An 18,087-nucleotide genomic window follows, 5' to 3' on the forward strand; every position below is an offset into this window, starting at 1 on the left:
ACTATCTTAAAAGAAGCGTTCTTCTTCCTCACATAAGGAATTCCTCTTCTGAAAATGTTTACTGAGAATACATGCATCCATCATCACAAAACGATAAATCTGTTTACAGTACTTTATTCTGAACTCTACACTTTCCATACAAATTAATGCACATTTGATGGGTTAACAGGCGAGCTAATCGACGTCTTTAACAGACCGCATTTATCATTTGCACGTCGTTCGTTATTCTTAGCCATTCCTTTCGAAACGGCACAGGGAGAAGAAGCGGGACCCGGGAGTCCCTGAGCTTCAGGCGAGAAGAAGAGCCGTCGAAGTGCGAAGGGGAGGGGAGGGAGGAGGCTGTCGGAGCCGAGCCGAGCACCAGGCCCTTTTAAGGCGGAGGGAGCAAAGGGACGCGAGGCTCCGGACTCAGCCGCTATATAGGTCTGCAAGAGGCGGTCCGCGCTCCTCTCCTGGCTGTGCCGCGATCTCTGTCGTCAAGACCAGGCCGTGCTCCAGGCTTATCTCCCGCCGTCGATCAAAGTAAGCGGGGGGGGGGGCTGATTCCCCCCACCCACCCCATTCCCAAAATAAGGGCGCCGCGTGAGGCGACGGCGGTGTCCCGAGGGATGCTGCGGGTAGAAGGGCAGAGGAGCGGCGCCGCACCTGCTTCCTCCGGGGGGCCATGTGCCCGTCGCCGCCGCCTCTTCTTCCTCGGCTAGGTCGGGCCCCAGACCCCGCGAAGGGTTTCCTCAGAGGCGCCGCTGACAGGATCGGCCGCGCAGACACGCGCGCGGGTGGGTGGGGGAGGGGGCCCAGCGCCACCCGGCCGAGGAGAGGCGCGCGCGCTCGTGGGCCTAGCCAGGCCTGGTGCCCGAGCGCGTCATTCTCAGGGCCCGGAGCCCTGGCGCCTCCCGCAGCCCCTGCCTCCCTCCCTCGAGGCCTTGCGGCTTCTCTTCCCCGCGCTCGGCTTTTCCTCTTACCGGCCTTGGCTGAGCGCAGTTCCTCGCGGGGGAGAAGGTGTGAAAGAGAAGCAAAACCACCCGCTCACCGATCATGGTGGATGGTGGCGGTTGTTGCTGCCGCCGCCCTAATGGCGTTCATCTTCTAACGGCTTAAGTGGCCGGTTCAACAATGGCTCGCCTGGTCTCGGGTCTTCGGCCTTGTGCCGAAAGGGAATCGGTTTAGCCTCGGCTTCCCCAGGCAGCCGGCTTTTATCCCAGATGCAGCTAAGAAAACAGGAGAAATTGGACGGGAGGGGACTTAGACCTTGGAATTCCCATTGTTTCAACTTAGAGGTTTAAATCTTGCTAACTGGGTTTTTACAAATGGCGGGCTAGTGAATGAAAACGTCGGGGAAGTTAAGCCTGCTGGCCCCCTGCTCTACTGCAAAACATGTGATGCAAGAAGATGCCTGCCGGTGGCCTTGATCTAGTTCAGCCTTGCACTAATCCTGGCAGGAGATAAGTCCTTTTTGTTCGCAGGAGCCGCGGTGTCCCAGGAAATGTTCAGTGAATCTTTCTTTGACTCTAGCAAGCTGAAGTTCAGGACTCCATCATGCAGTGTCAGACTAACAGGGATGGGGAACCTATCAGCCTCCAGATGCTGTTAGGACTCCTGCTCCTGCCAACATGGCCACTGGTCAAGGATGATGAAGGTTGCAGTCCAACAGAAACTGGAGGACCACAGCTTCTCATTCTTGCTATAGACATAGCATGTGTAGCTGAGCTACACACAGTGTCTCTGCATCACATCTTTGCTCTTGCAAACTTGACTAGCTAGCTTTTAGGAGGTCACTATCGCTGCCCAGTGTTTGTAGGAGGACGACAATGTGGGGATATGCCTTTCAAGGTGGTCATAAGGATTACTGAGTTAGTTTATACTAACCTCACTGAATACAAAGGTTCCACGGTGGATCACGTCAATGTAGTATAAAATACTAAAAACAGCTTAAAAAAACAAGTTACAATCACAACTAGAGTGGGTCCTAGAATATATTTAAGTGTCAACAGCTAGGATAAAGAGATAAGCGTAAGACAAAAGCAGGATGGTGTCAGATGCACCACTAGAGAGGGAATGCCACAATTTAAGGGCTGCCACACTTGAACTTCTGAGGGTGCCACAGCTACCAAGAGGACCCCCTCTGCTTATCTGAGCACCTGAGAGGATCTGTAGGGCAAGGAGGTGGTCTTTCAGGTAGTTGGGGCCTAGTTTGGGGCTTTTAACAGCAGTGTGAGTGCCATAAATTAAACCTGGAAACAAATTAGCAACTGATGAAGCTGTGGTAAATGTTAGTAACCCTGTATAACAAAGATACTGACATCTTGGTTTGTATTCCAGATGCCTGAAGAAATCCAAACCCAGCATGGCGAAGAGGAGGTGGAAACCTTTGCCTTCCAGGCAGAGATTGCCCAGCTTATGTCCCTGATAATCAACACCTTTTACTCCAACAAGGAAATCTTTATGCGGGAGATCATTTCCAACGCCTCTGATGTGAGTATGTTGACCTAGAGTTGGGAGAAAGGAGAAGAGCTGTGTGGAAGAAGGAATAATACTTAAATCTAGAATTTAAATAATTGATTTAAATTGAGTTTCTCATTGGAACTTCATATATTTCCCAAACAGTGGTGCACACTCATTAGTTGAGCTATCCATAAACATTTAATTAAATAGAGCATTTATACTGTCTAGGAGGCTACACTACTTGCCAGCCATTTCTTCTAGTTGCAGAACGCACCTGTTCTGTCCTGATCCCAAAAACACAAAGTAGAAGACAATCCAAAAACTCCATTGCAGCATGCCTATGCACATTTTTTGTTTCTTTAGAGACTATTAAGTGCTCAGAGCTTTCTAGAAGCAAGGCTTGGGAAGAGCAAGCTGTTAGGACATCTACTTTTTCTTTTTTCATATTAATAATGTCAGTTATGGAGTAGGTTGCAGAGTTCAAGAAGTTAAAGAATATGGCGGGCTTCAAAACTACTGATCTGTGGACAAAATGAAGCCTGCCAGGGTCCTACTTTGCCTTGCAAGGCCCACCTGCCATAACACGGCATAAGGTGTGGGGCATAGAAAGCCACAGAGGAATAATTGGGTGCCTTACAATGTTTTCTTGGTTGTTTCTCTGCAAGTGGGGCTTGCCATGGGTGTCTTTAAAACTTTGCATCAATGGCAGGCCCTGGGCACAATGGTATAGGTCTCCCAGTGATCCACAGAATGGCATTTCCTGGACCCAGAGTCTAGACCCTGGTGCATTTCATCACTTGCTAGAGCCTAGCCCCCAGTATCAAACCTATAACAGCAGTATAATATGGAATCTATTGCACAGTCCCAAACCAATAGTAACAACATAGTACATAACCTTTTGTGCCATTTGGTAATGATTGATCTTGAAAAATGTATTTTTACAGTGGTTATTTTTGAAGAAATGCCTCCTTTCCCTCAGTGTGTTTGAGTTTTCACATAATTTTATTCAGATTTAATTGTCCTATCTTTATAGACAGATAAACTTGGGATTTTTTCTTCTTCAAATCTGATTACCGTATTTTTTGCCCTATTGGACACTCCAGCCCATAGGACACACCTAGATTTGGGGGGGGGGATAAAGGGGGGAAAATATCCCCCCCCCAGACACACACACAGCTCGAGCTTCCCCAGCCCCCAGAACGGGAGCCAGAGCAATGCCGAAGCAACCAAAGGTTGCGCAGAGCTGCCTGCGATCCCGGGCGCGCAGCTTCGGCATCGCAGGCAGCTCTGCGCAACCTTTGGGAGCCCGGCGCAGCTTCGTGCTGGGCTCCGGAGGGTTGCGCGGAGCCCGGGAGTGCAGGCAGCTCTGTGCAGAGCTTCCTGAAGCCTGGAGAGCAAGAGGGGTCGGTGCGCACCAACCCCTCTCGCTCTCCAGGCTTCAGTGAAAGCCTGTATTCGCCCCATAGGACGCACACACATTTCCCCTTCATTTTTGGAGGGGGAAAAGTGCATCCTATAGGGCGAAAAATACAGTAAATGATTTCCCCTCATCTTGGCAATACTGAAAAAAAGGCTTAGCAGATTTGATCAAGCCAACTGCTGGTATTAACTAGAAGTGAGCACTCACTTTCCATCTTTTACTAGGTAAAGCATGGACTGGTTACCTTAGAAGTTCAGATTGGGACAACCTTCCCAACCTGTTGCCCTTTAGAGGTTGTTGGACTCCAGCGCCCATCAGCCCCAGCCAGTGTGGCTAGTGGTCATAGATGATGGGAGTTGTGGTCTCATAACATTGGAGGACCGCAGGTTGGGGAAGCCTACATTATAGCATGCAATCTGTTGAGAGTGTTAGGAAGGTGGACAATGTGGACAGATTCCTACATTTAAAAACGCTGCTGGAACAAACCAAAGATGCATTTAGTCTGGCATGAAGACATGTTGCCATTGTTTGCCGGTTGCTACAGAGCAGCTGTTTGTGGTTATAATGGCTGGTGATATTCCCCTTTTAAATCCTCTAAGCCAGTGGCGATGGCCACACCTTATGATGACAAATTCTATAATTCTGCATTGTGTGCTGAAATACTTACTTGATCCTAAATCTGCTGCCCAAATTTTGTTGGGTCTAGTATTATATATATGAGAGAGAGAGAGAGCTCACACACAGTTTCCTCTTATCTATTGTTTAGCATCATGAATAATTTTATAAATCTCCCTCCTATTCTCCCTTCAGGAGTAGCTTGCCCAGCAGCAGTGTTGATTGCTACTTCCTGGGAAGGGCAAGGCTAGGTGCAATGGTAGGAGTGCTGGATTGGTTCTGCTGTGTAGCCCCAACCTCCCCACTGCCTAGCCCCTCTCCTTTCCCATCAACGGCAACCACTGGGGGACTCTTGCTGTTGGTGTGCCTCACCAGTTGAGCCGCTCCTACCTTCCTTAGTTTATGAATAAGAGAGAGAGGGAGGTCCTCATACTCTTCCTTCCAGGAGAGCAACAACCCTGTGCCAGGTTTGCTTCTGGGACTTCGTTTAAGCAGAGCCTTCTCATGCAGAAGCAGCGTTCTGACATGGATTGATCACATTGGCTCCATTTCTTCCTCTCACCCTCAGAAGCAGCTTTGCAGTAGGCATGTGCTAACAAGTGCTGGGGGAACTGGTTCACCTCTCCTTCATACTGCTCTGAGTTTTTATTCATCCCTTTCGGAACAGGCTTTGTTCCTTCTTAAGCCTCCGGCAGAGTTTTGTTTTGACGGTATCGCTGGCTCTAGTGGGCCCCGTTAAAGTCCTACCTGGAAACAATGATTGGAATAGATTTCAGCATGGCTCCAGTTCAAGGGTGTGGGCAAGTGTTGGCATCACATTTCAAAATAGTCTAATAAACATGAGAATCCAAAACAAACAAAAAGATGCCTAAGTGAAATACTCATAGTAAAAAAAAGGGGGGTCCAATATGTTCCAGTAGCCTAATAGGTTTAAAAAAGTAGAAATAAGAAATCATTGTTGCAAGTTTGCTTTATGAGAGTGTTAACTTCTGTGTCATGATAAAGTCATATCTGAGCAGAATGAACTTCCTAGGATAAGTGTTATTCCTGAGGTCCAGTGGTTACCCTGTAGTCCTAGGTAATGTTTTTTTTAAAAAACAAGGAATACTATTTTTTACAGAAACAAAAAAATACTCCATTGTTTTTTAAAGTCGTATAACAACATTAAAATGGAATTGGTGATACAAGTAAAATGCTAACATTTTCTCTGCCGTATTTTGAGAAGTTGTCGAGAATTAAAAGGATTTATGTTAGCTTTGGTCTTCAGAAGTTTCTCTTCCTCATTCATTTCAGTAACGGCAATTTGGATCCCCAAGCTTCGTAAATTCCATGTAATTTAACAGCAAACAAAGTGAAAGTTGGGTGGGAGGGGGACCTAAAGATCACAGGACAACTGATCGCCATTATTGTTGGATATGTGGAATATAAAGTGACTGAGATTTGTATTTTTATATAGCAAATTTCAAACAGCTACTTAGTGTCACAACAATGCCGTTAACTTTGACAACGGTTTGTAGATCTGTAAAATCTGAAAACTGATAGCATCGTGAAACATTTTGTTTGCTTACATGCAGTTCTGTGGAAGTGATACAGATTCTGAAATTGAGATTGTTCGATCATCCCATCCTTACCTATTTTTTCTTGTCCCATAGGCACTGGACAAGATCCGCTATGAGAGTCTGACAGATCCCTCAAAGCTGGAAAGTGGCAAAGAGCTGAAGATAGATATCATTCCCAATCCCCATGATCGCACCCTCACCTTGGTGGACACCGGTATTGGCATGACAAAGGCAGACCTTATCAACAATCTGGGCACCATTGCGAAGTCTGGCACCAAAGCCTTCATGGAAGCCTTGCAGGTGGGTGACTGGTGGATGAGATTTTTGGAAAGGATGGAGAGCAACTTTAGTTTGTTGACTTAAATAAGCAGAGAGACAAGGGATCTGGCATATAGAGGCATGCTTGAATTTCACATTCAAAGAATCTGGGATACTTTAGCAGGAAAACCTGAATCTCTTACTTAACATCTATATTAGAAATTAAAATAATTACATGCAAAGTATGCAAATTGGTGCTTATTTAACAACATTCTACTGGAGAGGAGAACTGTACAGGGTATCTAATCCCCTTGATAAGTGGAAATTATTGTCTCATGCGCTCATCTGAGAAATTCATCAGCCGCTATCAATGCACTTTATATATAGTCTTATGGTAGGAAACCTGTTCTCCTGATGCCACCTGATTTAAATTCCTACCATCTCTGGCCATTGGCCATGTTCTCTGGGGCTGATAAGAGTTGATTTCCAGTAAATTAGGGCCACGGGTCCTCTCCCTGATTTTAAGAGGAAGAAGGCTGCTTTTAATATAATCTAAACAAAGGCTTTCAGGATGTTGAATCCTTTGCCTATGAATTTTCATTCCCCCCCCCCCACAAAATACAGCACCTCACTCATAAGCTGCTTCACTGTTTTGCACAATTCCTATTTTTAAAATAAACAAAAAAATCTAAATTCATTATAAAGGTGCATCTAACCTGGGTGTTGCCTTATTTCCTGCCAGCTCTTCATGTCTAGAACATAGCTTTCTGGTCATTTAGAAACTCCGTGTATGCATATGTATGTTAGCTTTCCTTTCCAAGCATCTAGTCTCTTTTCCATCTACAGGCTGGTGCAGACATCTCCATGATTGGACAGTTCGGTGTGGGCTTTTACTCTGCTTACCTTGTGGCTGAGAAAGTTGTGGTTATCACCAAGCACAACGATGATGAACAGTATGCTTGGGAGTCATCTGCAGGCGGCTCCTTCACTGTCAAAACTGACCATGGTATGTGATGGAAGATGCCCCCAATAGCAAGTGATCAAGGGGTTCTCAAAGGCTGTCTTGAATTAGAAGTAGAAGGGGGAATGTGGCAGTCTCATACATGACCCGAAAGTAGGAACCATAGTACAGTGGTACCTCGGGTTACAAACACTTTGGGTTACAGACTCCACTAACCCAGAAGTAGTACCTCAGGTTAATAACTTTACCTCAGGATAAGAACAGAAATCGCGGTGGGGGGAGGCCCTGTTAGTTAAAGTGGTACATCAGGTTAAGAACAGTTCCAGGTTAAGAACAGACATCTGGAACAAATTACCTGTAAGTACTTAACCAGAGGTACCACTGTAATCCTTCCTCTTCTCTTCTTTTCTGCCCTCTGCTGGTGAGGTTGAGAAGTAACCAGCAAAAAAGACTTGCTACCCAGGAGACCTTCCAGTCATTTCCAAAAGAGCATGGAGGTTGGGACATCATTCATGGTGCAGCAGCACATTGTTTGCTGGTCCCAGAATCCCTCTGCTATGTTGCTGGGACTTCCTGCATCATTTACAGTTAATTTGGGATCTCTGTTTTTCTGGTTTCGTGAGGCAGATTGAGCGTGAAGTGACATTTTTCACTTTTAAATAATATTTTATTAAACAGTGTATAAATAGCATCTCTTCTCCACCACAGAATTCTCAAAAGCATTCCATAAGGAAATAAAAAAGAAACCATAATTATCTGTTGATGCAAGAGATACAAAATAAATGTATTATCTGCGTCACCTCATGCTTTTCATATTTCTGAGGCAGCTATAAATAGGTGTCCTTGCATATTGTCATTAGGTGCATAGCTTGAGTTTACGGGGGAGGAAATGGCAACGCTAGTTGTCAATCAAGATTTCGACCCAGTGTGCGACAGCTGTAAAAAAGACAAATTCCATACTAGGATCATTAGGAAATGAATTGAAAATAAAACTGCCAATATCACAAGTGTTGTTATAAAAATCTGGACTGCATCTGAAATACAGGGAAAATTGCAAAATTTAGGACTTTTTAGTTTAGACAAAAGGCAAGTAAGAGGTGACATGATAGAAGTTTGAAAAATTAAGCATGGCATGGAGAAAGTGGATAGAGAAATTTGTTTTTCTCCCTCATAATACTAGAACTCCTGGGCATCTAATGAAACTGAATGTTGGAGGTTTTGGGACAGGAAGAAAGGCATTCATTCACATAGCACAAAGATAAAGTTTGGAATTTGCTCCCTCCAAAGCAGTGATAGCCACCAACTTGGATGGCTTTAAAAGAGGATTAGGGAAGTCTGTGGAGGATAAGGCTCTCAATGGCTGAGGGAGAGCACTCCTGTTTGTGAATTTGACACAGGCACCCGGTTAGCCACTCTGTGAACAGGATGCTGGACTAGATAGGCCATTGGCCTGATCCAGCCGGCTCTTACCTTCTTTCTAGTAGCCTCATAAAAAGGACGCGGGTGGCGCTGTGGGTTAAACCACAGAGCCTAGGACTTGCCGATCAGAAGGTCAGCGGTTCGAATCCCCGTGACGGGGTGAGCTCCCGTTGCTCAGTCCTTGCTCCTGCCAACCTAGCAGTTGGAAAGCACGTCAAAGTGCAAGTAGATAAATAGGTATCGCTCCGGCGGGAAGGTGAACAGTATTTCCATGCGCTGCTCTGGTTCGCCAGAAGCGGCTTAGTCATGCTGGCCACATGACCCGGAAGCTGTACGCCGGCTCCCTCGGCCAATAAAGCGAAATGAGCACCACAATCCCAGAGTCTGTCACAACTGGACCTAATGGTCAGGGGTACCTTTACCTTTACCTTTAGTAGCCTTGTAGGTTTCCTCTGAACAGTCTTAGGCTGCATATGTACACTTAAGAATGAATTCTTACCAATTCTAAGACCTACGACTTGCTCTTAGAAGACAAAAACTAAGTTTTTTATATCAGCCTCTCCAAAACAAGGACTACCTCCCCCAATAATGGCCAGTCTTCCACCTGCTGGAGATGTTGGCTCTGACCAGGAACACGTTCTAAGGAACCACAGACCTGACATGGCCTTCTGGAGTCTCCCACCAGCCTTCACCAACCTGGTGCTCCCCAGATGTTTTGGACTGCAGCTCCGCAACCCAGGCTTAGTTCCTCTTGTTCTTTGTTTTAGGCGAACCCATTGGCCGTGGTACCAAAGTGATCTTGCACCTGAAGGAAGATCAGACTGAATACCTGGAGGAACGTCGCATCAAGGAAGTGGTGAAGAAGCACTCCCAGTTCATCGGCTACCCTATCACCCTCTATGTAGGTATACGAGAGGAGCTGCTCCAAGGGGTCAAAGGAGTTTCATTTCCACAGCCACTTTTAGGTATATGGTGGAAACTGTTCCACATTGTGCTGCTGTTGGAGTGCTAAAGTCTCTCCATGAAGGAGAGCCCAGGAGAGAGAGCTGGACTATTCATATACTGCCTGTACTTGTAGAGCAGTCCTGCAGCTTCTGAAATGGATTTTATAGGAGCATTGTACTGGCCTGTGACTTAGACTGCTGTTGATGTTATTTATTGAATTTCGTTTCAGACCGGGACCCACCTTCAACACAAAAATGGATTTGGGAATCCATTTCTTAATTTTTGTTATATATTTTTATTGTGGTTAGTGCTGCTGTTAATGAGCCACCTTAAATCAGACCATGACCCAATATTGGGTCCTGACACACCAGATCTTGGGTTGTGGCCTGGTCACAGGCCTGAGAAAGCAGTGACCACATTCTCGATGGTAGTGGTGGTTTGAAACTCTGTTCCCTTGACTAGCATGAGAAGCAGAACGGCCATACTCTCTACCTGGTGGAAGTATAGGTGTGAAGTTGGCAAGACAAAGGGTGCCTATCTGTGTGTGCATGCTTCATACACAGTACAATAATCCCCCATTCTCTGAATATGGCCCACGCTCAGGTTTGACCCTTTTAACTTTAACCCTCTTGATAAACCTGCAGTACAGTAACAAGGTTCTCTTCTTGCAGCTGGAGAAGGAGCGTGAGAAGGAAATCAGCGACGATGAGGCGGAGGAGGAAAAAGTGGAGAAGGAGGATGAAGAGGCAGCCCCCAAGGATGAAGAGGAGAAGCCCAAAATTGAAGACGTGGGCTCAGATGAAGAGGAGGAAGGTGGCAAGAGCAAGAAGAAGACCAAGAAGATCAAGGAAAAGTACATTGACCAGGAGGAGCTGAACAAGACCAAGCCCATCTGGACCCGAAACCCTGATGACATCACTCAGGAGGAGTATGGCGAGTTCTACAAGAGCTTGACTAATGATTGGGAAGACCATCTGGCTGTTAAGGTGAGAGTGGCAGATATATAACTGCTGATATCTACTGTACTTGGTTCTCTGTATTGAGCAAAGGCCCAGAGAAAGTAGCAGACAAGATGGCAATACAGGGCAGCAGCGTCTGCTAACTAAGAAGCTGAGCACTTATATAGGGTTGCCATACATCTGGAATTTCCTGGACGTATCCAGAATACTGTGGTTGGCAGCAGTGCCCAGGCAGAAATTGGCAAAATGTCTGGAAAATTCAGGTGTATGGCAGCCCATGCTGGCAGTGTGGTTTTTCCATTTAAAAAAAGCTCAACCCTAACTGAAGAATGTATGCATTATTATGTGAAGGGGATAGAAGAGACCGCTTCATGGAGGAAGAAGCTTGCAGCTCTCCACTGGGATATATTTTCTAAGTGTCACTAGGTTTCATTAGAGTTGTCTGCACCCATTCATAGCTGCCCAGGGGGTAGAAGTATAGCAGTATGTTTTAAAGTATTAACTGAGGTATCATTGAAAAGTTTAAAAAACAAACACACCCCCTCAGGCTAGAGGAGAGAAGGGTCTCTTGAATGAAATAATTGGAACTAGGTGTATGGCTGCCAGATTCCATGCTGGGGCAAGTTTTTGTCCATTTCCAGCTGTGTTCTGGGTTGCAAATGAAGAGGTGCAGCTTCTCTTGTCCATTTAGCACTAGTGCAATAAGTGGCACCTGTTGAACTCTACTGGGGTGCAAGAAATTCTAGCACGGTGGAGTCTCTGAAGCTTCCTCTTGCCTAGCAAGTTTTGCCAGGAATATCTAACAAGTCCAGTCCACACAGAAGTCTTTCTATGGTACTTTTGCTGCCAGTGTGTGTTTTCCCCAAAGGGCTGCTCACTAGCTCATCTGATGTTCCCAAACTTCACAGCACTTCTCTGTGGAGGGGCAGTTGGAATTCCGGGCGCTTCTCTTCATCCCACGCCGGGCCCCGTTTGACCTCTTTGAGAACAAGAAGAAAAAGAACAACATCAAGCTCTATGTGAGGCGCGTCTTCATTATGGACAGCTGTGATGAACTCATCCCAGAGTACCTGAGTAAGCTCCCTCTCTCTGTTCCTCACTTAGAATATTGGGCTGTTTTTATCACCCTTGTTTGACCCATCTGTGCAATGCCAGTATTGAAGTATCATTTCATTCTGGTTTTTCAAACTCCCAGAACAAGGTGGCATCGCTAGATGCTTATGGACTACAATTCCCATCACCCTTAACCATTGGTCATGCTAGGTGGAGCTGATGGGGATTGGAGTGACACATGTTCCCCATCGCTGATCTCTAGCAAAGCTGTATCTCCCACCCCAGCCAGCCTGGCTTAGTGTACTCATTTATCTTCCTCTGCTATTTGTAGAACTGTGGTGGCACAGGGGGGAATTAGTGCAAGGGGGTCATGACATAGGTCAGCTCCCTCTGCAAGTTCTTTGCGCTGTTCTTCCCAAACACCTGAGGCTTGCATTCCAATTGGGCACTGTTTTGCTTATAAAATGCTTTCGTAGGTTGGGATGAAATGCCACCTGGCCTAACCTGCCACCCACCCGTTCATCCTCTCCTTAAAAAAAAAAATAATAATACTGCACAACATTGGTCCAAGGAAGAGAATCAAACCATACAGTAATTCTATGGAAAACCAAACCATATGAAAATCTGCAGGGTGGAGACTCTGAAAATGAGCAAAGCCCTTCTGCTGAGTTCTGTGAAGGGCACTTTTGGGGAAGGCTGAATTGCCATGTATGTACACACTTTCTTGTCCCTTCTCCCTGGATCACTTATGTAGAACAAAGAAATGGTACTCCCTTACTCAGATTACCTATCAGTTGTCATGTCCCGTTTAGTCTCTGATTTTATTTCTTCCTTTCTTTTGTTAAATCAGACTTCATCCGGGGTGTAGTGGACTCTGAGGATCTGCCCCTGAACATCTCCCGTGAGATGCTGCAACAAAGCAAGATTCTCAAAGTGATTCGCAAGAACATCGTCAAGAAATGCCTGGAGCTTTTTGCAGAGCTGGCGGAGGACAAAGAAAACTACAAGAAGTTCTATGAGGCCTTCTCCAAAAATCTCAAGGTGAGAGCTGACCAGCCCACTGTCTCAGACTGGATTGAGCACAGTAACTTGGGCAGCAAAACAATCTGTTGCAGTAGAATTTCTTGCTCCTGGCTTCTACTACCCTGTGTTTTGTTTTGCTTTTAATTACGGGAAGTGTTCTTTTAAAAAACAGTTCTAGTCCTCATGATTGTGAAAAGGCTGGGAAATCTTCAGGCCATAAGCATCTGCTCAGAAAAGTGGAGAGTGAAGCTAAGCAGTAATTTTAGATGATCAGAAAGCTTAACTCTAGCCTGAACACCTGTTGCCCTGCATGTCCATTTATTAGCCTGGCCAGTTGGGTACCTATTTATTTAGAGTCCAGTTCTTCTCTCCCCAACCACCCTGGGTTGGGCTGCCCATCTGTCAATAGTGACATTTTTTTGCCCATACTATTTGGAATCTATAAATCCAAATAAATGCATCTAAAACAACCTTTGTCCATAGCTGGGGATCCATGAGGACTCTACCAACAGGAAACGCCTGTCAGAACTGTTGAGGTACCACACTTCCCACTCCGGTGATGAGATGAATTCCCTCTCCGAATATGTGTCCCGTATGAAGGAAAACCAGAAAAGCATCTATTACATCACAGGTAAATAATACCTGCTGTCAGGAGAAAGCTGATCAAACCTTGTCTCCTCACAGTGGAATGATGATTCCTTTGAGCAGGAATCTTTGGTTGTAGTGGAACCTGGGAATTTTATTTCCACTGAAGTCACCTTGGCTGCTCTGGCATCAATTTATGAGCTATTTGTGCCTTTGGTCAATTCTCCTTTAATAGATTACCTTCCTTGGATCTTCTGGGAAGGTGGCTCTTTTCTTTAATTGAAGAGAGATTGAAAACCCAACTCTAATCTTCATGGTTCCAGAGACAGGAGCTAAAAACCTCCAAGTTTTAATTACACGTTGTGAAACCAGTAAGAGTTAATTCAGAAGGACTTCCAAATATCTGTCAATTCTTTTACACATCTTTGCCCCCATTTCAAAATTTTAGAGTTCCAGTCTAATTTCTCAGCGCATGATAAAAAATGGGAAAACACACCTTTCAAGGTCCTAAATTGCACAATCCACATAATGTGTGCTGATTAAATTGCGCAAAAGGGAGGCCCATTTATAACAGGGACTGAAGCTTAGATTCAGCAAATGTAGACCCAAATACATCCTGATTTGCTCTGCACTAGAATATTGGTCTCTATTAGAAGATAACCTTGGTGCCCTCTGTTTTGAGTGTTGGGTGCAAAAATCTCCTGTTTTGATACCTTCCTAGTCTTGCCAGGTTTGGGGGCCCCATCCACAAGGCTTAGCAAAATGCAAGACCAGCTGAAACATGCTTGTTATGAGAGCAGCATTACTCTCTTTAAAAATGGAGCTTTGTTGGAGCCCATGATGTGCAGCCTGATGTTAGCTCCTCTAATTTCTTGTGCTGCAGGTGAGAGCAAGGAGCAGGTGGCTAACTCTGCCTTTGTGGAGCGAGTGAGGAAACGTGGTTTTGAGGTGGTGTACATGACAGAGCCCATTGATGAGTATAGCGTCCAGCAGCTGAAGGAATTTGATGGCAAGACCTTGGTGTCCGTCACCAAAGAAGGGCTGGAGCTCCCAGAGGATGAGGACGAGAAGAAGAAGATGGAGGAGAGCAAAGCCAAGTTTGAGAACCTTTGCAAACTCATGAAGGAAATCCTGGAGAAGAAAGTTGAAAAGGTGAGTGTGCTTTGTCCCTTTATTTGCCTGACTACACACATGTGGCAAGAAGGCAGAGGGCCTTCTTGGTAGTGGTTCCCTCCCCGTGGAATACCCTCCCTTCAGATGTCAAGGAGATAAAGAATTACACAGCTTTTAGAAGACATCTGAAGGCAGCCCTGTATCAGGAGGTTTTTAAACCTTGTTTTTATTACATTTTTAGATGTGCTGTAAGCAACCCAGAGTGGCTGGGGAAACCCTGCCAGATAGGTTATAATAATAATAATAAAAATAATAAAAACCATTTTTTGATGAAGGCTCATGATTTGGCATCTGGTGTCTTATCTAGGTGACGGTCTCAAACAGGCTGGTCTCCTCGCCCTGCTGTATTGTCACCAGCACCTATGGCTGGACCGCCAACATGGAACGTATCATGAAGGCCCAGGCCTTGCGAGACAACTCCACCATGGGCTACATGATGGCCAAGAAGCACCTGGAGATCAATCCTGACCACCCCATTGTAGAAACACTGCGTCAGAAGGCGGAGGCAGACAAGAATGACAAGGCCGTCAAGGACCTTGTGGTGCTGCTCTTTGAGACAGCGCTGCTTTCCTCTGGCTTCTCCTTGGAGGATCCACAGACTCACTCCAACCGTATCTATAGGATGATCAAGCTGGGGCTCGGTGAGTTGCTGGGAGATGGGGAGCAGCAAAGCCTATTTCTTCTGCCATTGAGGAAATGGAATATGGCCAGTTAAGAGAGGTTTCTAGCCTTTTTGTGACCCTGATGCATTCAATCCAGGGCTTGTCAAACAACTTGGGTGTTTTGGCCTCAGGAAGGTCCAATTTACTTGGTTACTCTACCCACAAATGCACACTCATTCTTCTCTACCCTCGGGGGAAACCTTGTGGCAGTGGTGGCGGAAACATGAGTGTGGGTTAGTCACATAGAATTGTGATATTGTTGTGAAAAGGGCAGGAGAGGTATAGCAGTGGGGAGTGTTTTTATAAGTGAGGCTTGGTGAGCAGAAGGATGTGAAATTGCCTGTAGCTGGTGTGGAAAGCAGACTTGGAATTGATTTTGGGAGTACCAAGAAAGGATTCCAGCCCTGTAACACAGGGTGGTGGATGTGAAGGTCTGAGAGCCCAAGCTAAGATTGGACCTTTTCTATGACTTTGCTACTGATGGAAATGTCGGTTCTCTCAGTACCTGCCCCCCAGCATGTACAACATGGAGATAACATTGCCGCACCTTTCCAGGCTGTTGTAAGCATTACTGAGATTGCGATGGATATTGGCAAATGTTCTTTAGTCTGCCCACTTTTTCTAAAAATTGTAGATATATGCCTAAGGAGCTTCCATGAAGGGCATTCTGTAGTACTGCAGCATAAGGCTAACAAGTCTTTCCTTTGTTACTGCGACATATGTGGCCTTATTAAAGCCCTGTTAGGGCACTGAATCTCCTTGTATGTAAACAAACCTGCAGGGAGAAGCAACAGGTCATGGCTCTGAGCTCTCCACACGCTTGAGGACAAAGGCCTAAAGTGAGGAGCCTTCTCTCTCCATGGAGGCTCCTCACTTCAGGCCCTCATGCTTTTGGAGGGCTCCAAACTGAGCACAACCAGTGTGCCACAGGGGGCAGAATGATTGCTTGCAAATGAGAAAGGAATGCAAGCCTGGCTCTTAAAGAGACCCTTTCTAGCCTTGAACGGCCTAAAAATGATATTCTATTGCACGCTTACTATTTCAGGGATTGATGAAGATGAGGTTGCTGCTGAAGAGCCTAGTGCCGCGGTCTCTGAAGATATTCCCCCTCTGGAAGGAGACGAGGATGCCTCACGCATGGAGGAGGTGGATTAAAGAGAGGGCGCTGACCTCCCCCTCTGTCTTGCCCCCATCCATTCCCTGCACCATCGCCTTGCTCAGGAAGACTGGCTCCGGCAGTGCTCTGGCATGCCTTCGTAAGCAGTCTCTCACTACCTTCCTGTATAATTGGTAGCCAGTGTGACAAGGGGTCTTCACATCTATCTGATCTGTCTTTCTGCTTGTTTAGAAAAAATGCTGCTTTAGGGGAAAGGGACCGGCCCACTGGTTTTAGGTTTTCCCTCCCCCCATGTGGGTTTTATCCTTTTTCTGCTGGGCCACCAAGCATCCATCCTACCATAGCTGAGGTGAACACAGTGAATGTCCTCCCCACTAATAGAGCAGTGAGTTGACTCCTTGCCTCCCTCCCTCACTGCTGCCCTTTGTCCTCAGAGAGCAGGGACTTGTACTCTTGTTGGCTGTTTGTATTTGGTTTTGTTTTACTGGAATTAAAATAACAAAGAATGTGGTTTACAATGAAGTGGTATTGTGGTGGATTTCTTTTCTTGTGGAGCACATGGTCCTTGTCACAAACTGGTGCAGAGAGCCACCCCACCCCCCAATCAAGAGTGGAAACTGGTTCCTAGTTCAGGTGTCATGTGCCAGAACACCCCGACCTTCTTGAGCTTGTGTGTACATGGGGAATTCGGAGAAAGTGGTGTGGGCACTCCAGCCTCAAAATGGCTCCTCTTGCATTTGCATGAGGAGTACTTAAGTAGAGTATTCCCCTAAACCAATATCAAACTACAGATCTGACATCTAAAAATCCTAGATCCAGCAATTGTCAGTACAAACATTGGATTCTCAAAACAAATCCTTATGGTTTTTACAAGGATTCTTCCGCAAATTATAAATGAATTAAAGCCGCGTGGCATTGGTTTTTACACTGGGCAGAAACATGCCATGGAACAAAACTGTAGACCTCAAATATGATCTGTTTTTAGGGGATTTCTTGTGGGCACACCTTACAAAAAAAATGAGTATACGTGCCAGAGTAAAAATGATCCTCATGGTGCCCCAAAGCCCCCACCCTGGAACCCACATTGCTGCTTCCATTGCCAATTCATGCTGGTTAGAGGGCATACGGAGATAACGGAGTGTGGAGGAACAGCTCTGGGCAAGAACAAACCTCCAGCAATTCAATCTGTTTCAATGGGTTCAGGTTCTCATGGGTTCCAGGTCTCTCTTGGCCTTGGTGGGTGCATGTGCTATAAGGGCACCATGTTGGGGACTCCCAACTACAGGTTGTTAGGGGAAGCATCTTTGGGTGCCTCCATATGAAGTGCATTGAGCAAAATGGTATGGTATCACAGTCACTTTTGGAAACACACTTGGTCTGTTGGCCATATGTTGCCCATCCCTGCTCCCCGTTGTCATTGTGCAACAAGATGACTTATTTTCAAGTCAGTTCTCTTGTAGAAAAATCCACCTGCTTAGTTTTGTCTCCTGAAGGTGGTAGGACTATTTTGACAGGTTCAGAGACTGTCTCTTAAGTAGTCACATTTCTTACATGCTTCTCATTACTGGCATCTGCTCTGCAAGCAGGGGTTGTCAACTGCTTTGGGCTTGTGGGCAAGGCACACCCTGCAGCCATGCATAGTTGCATATGCATACAATAAGATCCTGCTGCCAAGCCTGCTTCCAGCAGGGGGTGCTGATAGTTCAGTCTCATAGAGGGAGAGTCCAGAGCATTTCCTTCACTGCCTTTGGATGCTTTTTCCTAGCCAGAATATGTTCCTGAACTGTGAATCATGCTTGCCTGGATGTACATGGGGGTTGTAGAAACATCTTACAGCTGCAGATTCCTGTGCTGCAAGGGGTTGGACTAGATGATCCTCAGGGTCCCTTCCAACTC

General features: G+C 46.0%; 1 protein-coding gene across 1 annotated transcript; it reads left to right on the plus strand.

Annotated features, from left to right (window-relative positions):
* Positions 1-363: 363 nt before the first annotated feature.
* Positions 364-16,713, plus strand: HSP90AB1 (heat shock protein 90 alpha family class B member 1). Its single transcript, XM_081186999.1, has 12 exons — positions 364-522; positions 2,320-2,472; positions 6,130-6,336; positions 7,141-7,300; positions 9,442-9,575; positions 10,291-10,605; positions 11,487-11,652; positions 12,482-12,672; positions 13,138-13,285; positions 14,123-14,391; positions 14,720-15,053; positions 16,120-16,713. Exons 2-12 carry the CDS (start codon positions 2,320-2,322, stop codon positions 16,227-16,229), a joined length of 2,187 nt encoding a protein of 728 aa, XP_081043125.1. The 5' UTR covers positions 364-522; the 3' UTR covers positions 16,230-16,713.
* The last annotated feature ends 1,374 nt before the right edge of the window (positions 16,714-18,087 follow it).

The sequence above is a fragment of the Podarcis bocagei genome (genome assembly GCF_964188305.1).
Source record: "Podarcis bocagei genome assembly, chromosome: 3".
In the NCBI taxonomy this organism is placed as follows: Eukaryota; Metazoa; Chordata; class Lepidosauria; order Squamata; family Lacertidae; genus Podarcis; species Podarcis bocagei.

Coding starts and splice junctions, on each gene's coding strand:
- HSP90AB1 (XM_081186999.1), top strand. CDS start 2,320: ATGCCTGAAGAAATCCAAACCCAGCATGGCGAAGAGGAGGTGGAAACC. Junction 2,473..6,129: donor TCATTTCCAACGCCTCTGAT/GTGAGTATGTTG, acceptor CTTGTCCCATAG/GCACTGGACAAGATCCGCTA. Junction 12,673..13,137: donor CCTTCTCCAAAAATCTCAAG/GTGAGAGCTGAC, acceptor CTTTGTCCATAG/CTGGGGATCCATGAGGACTC.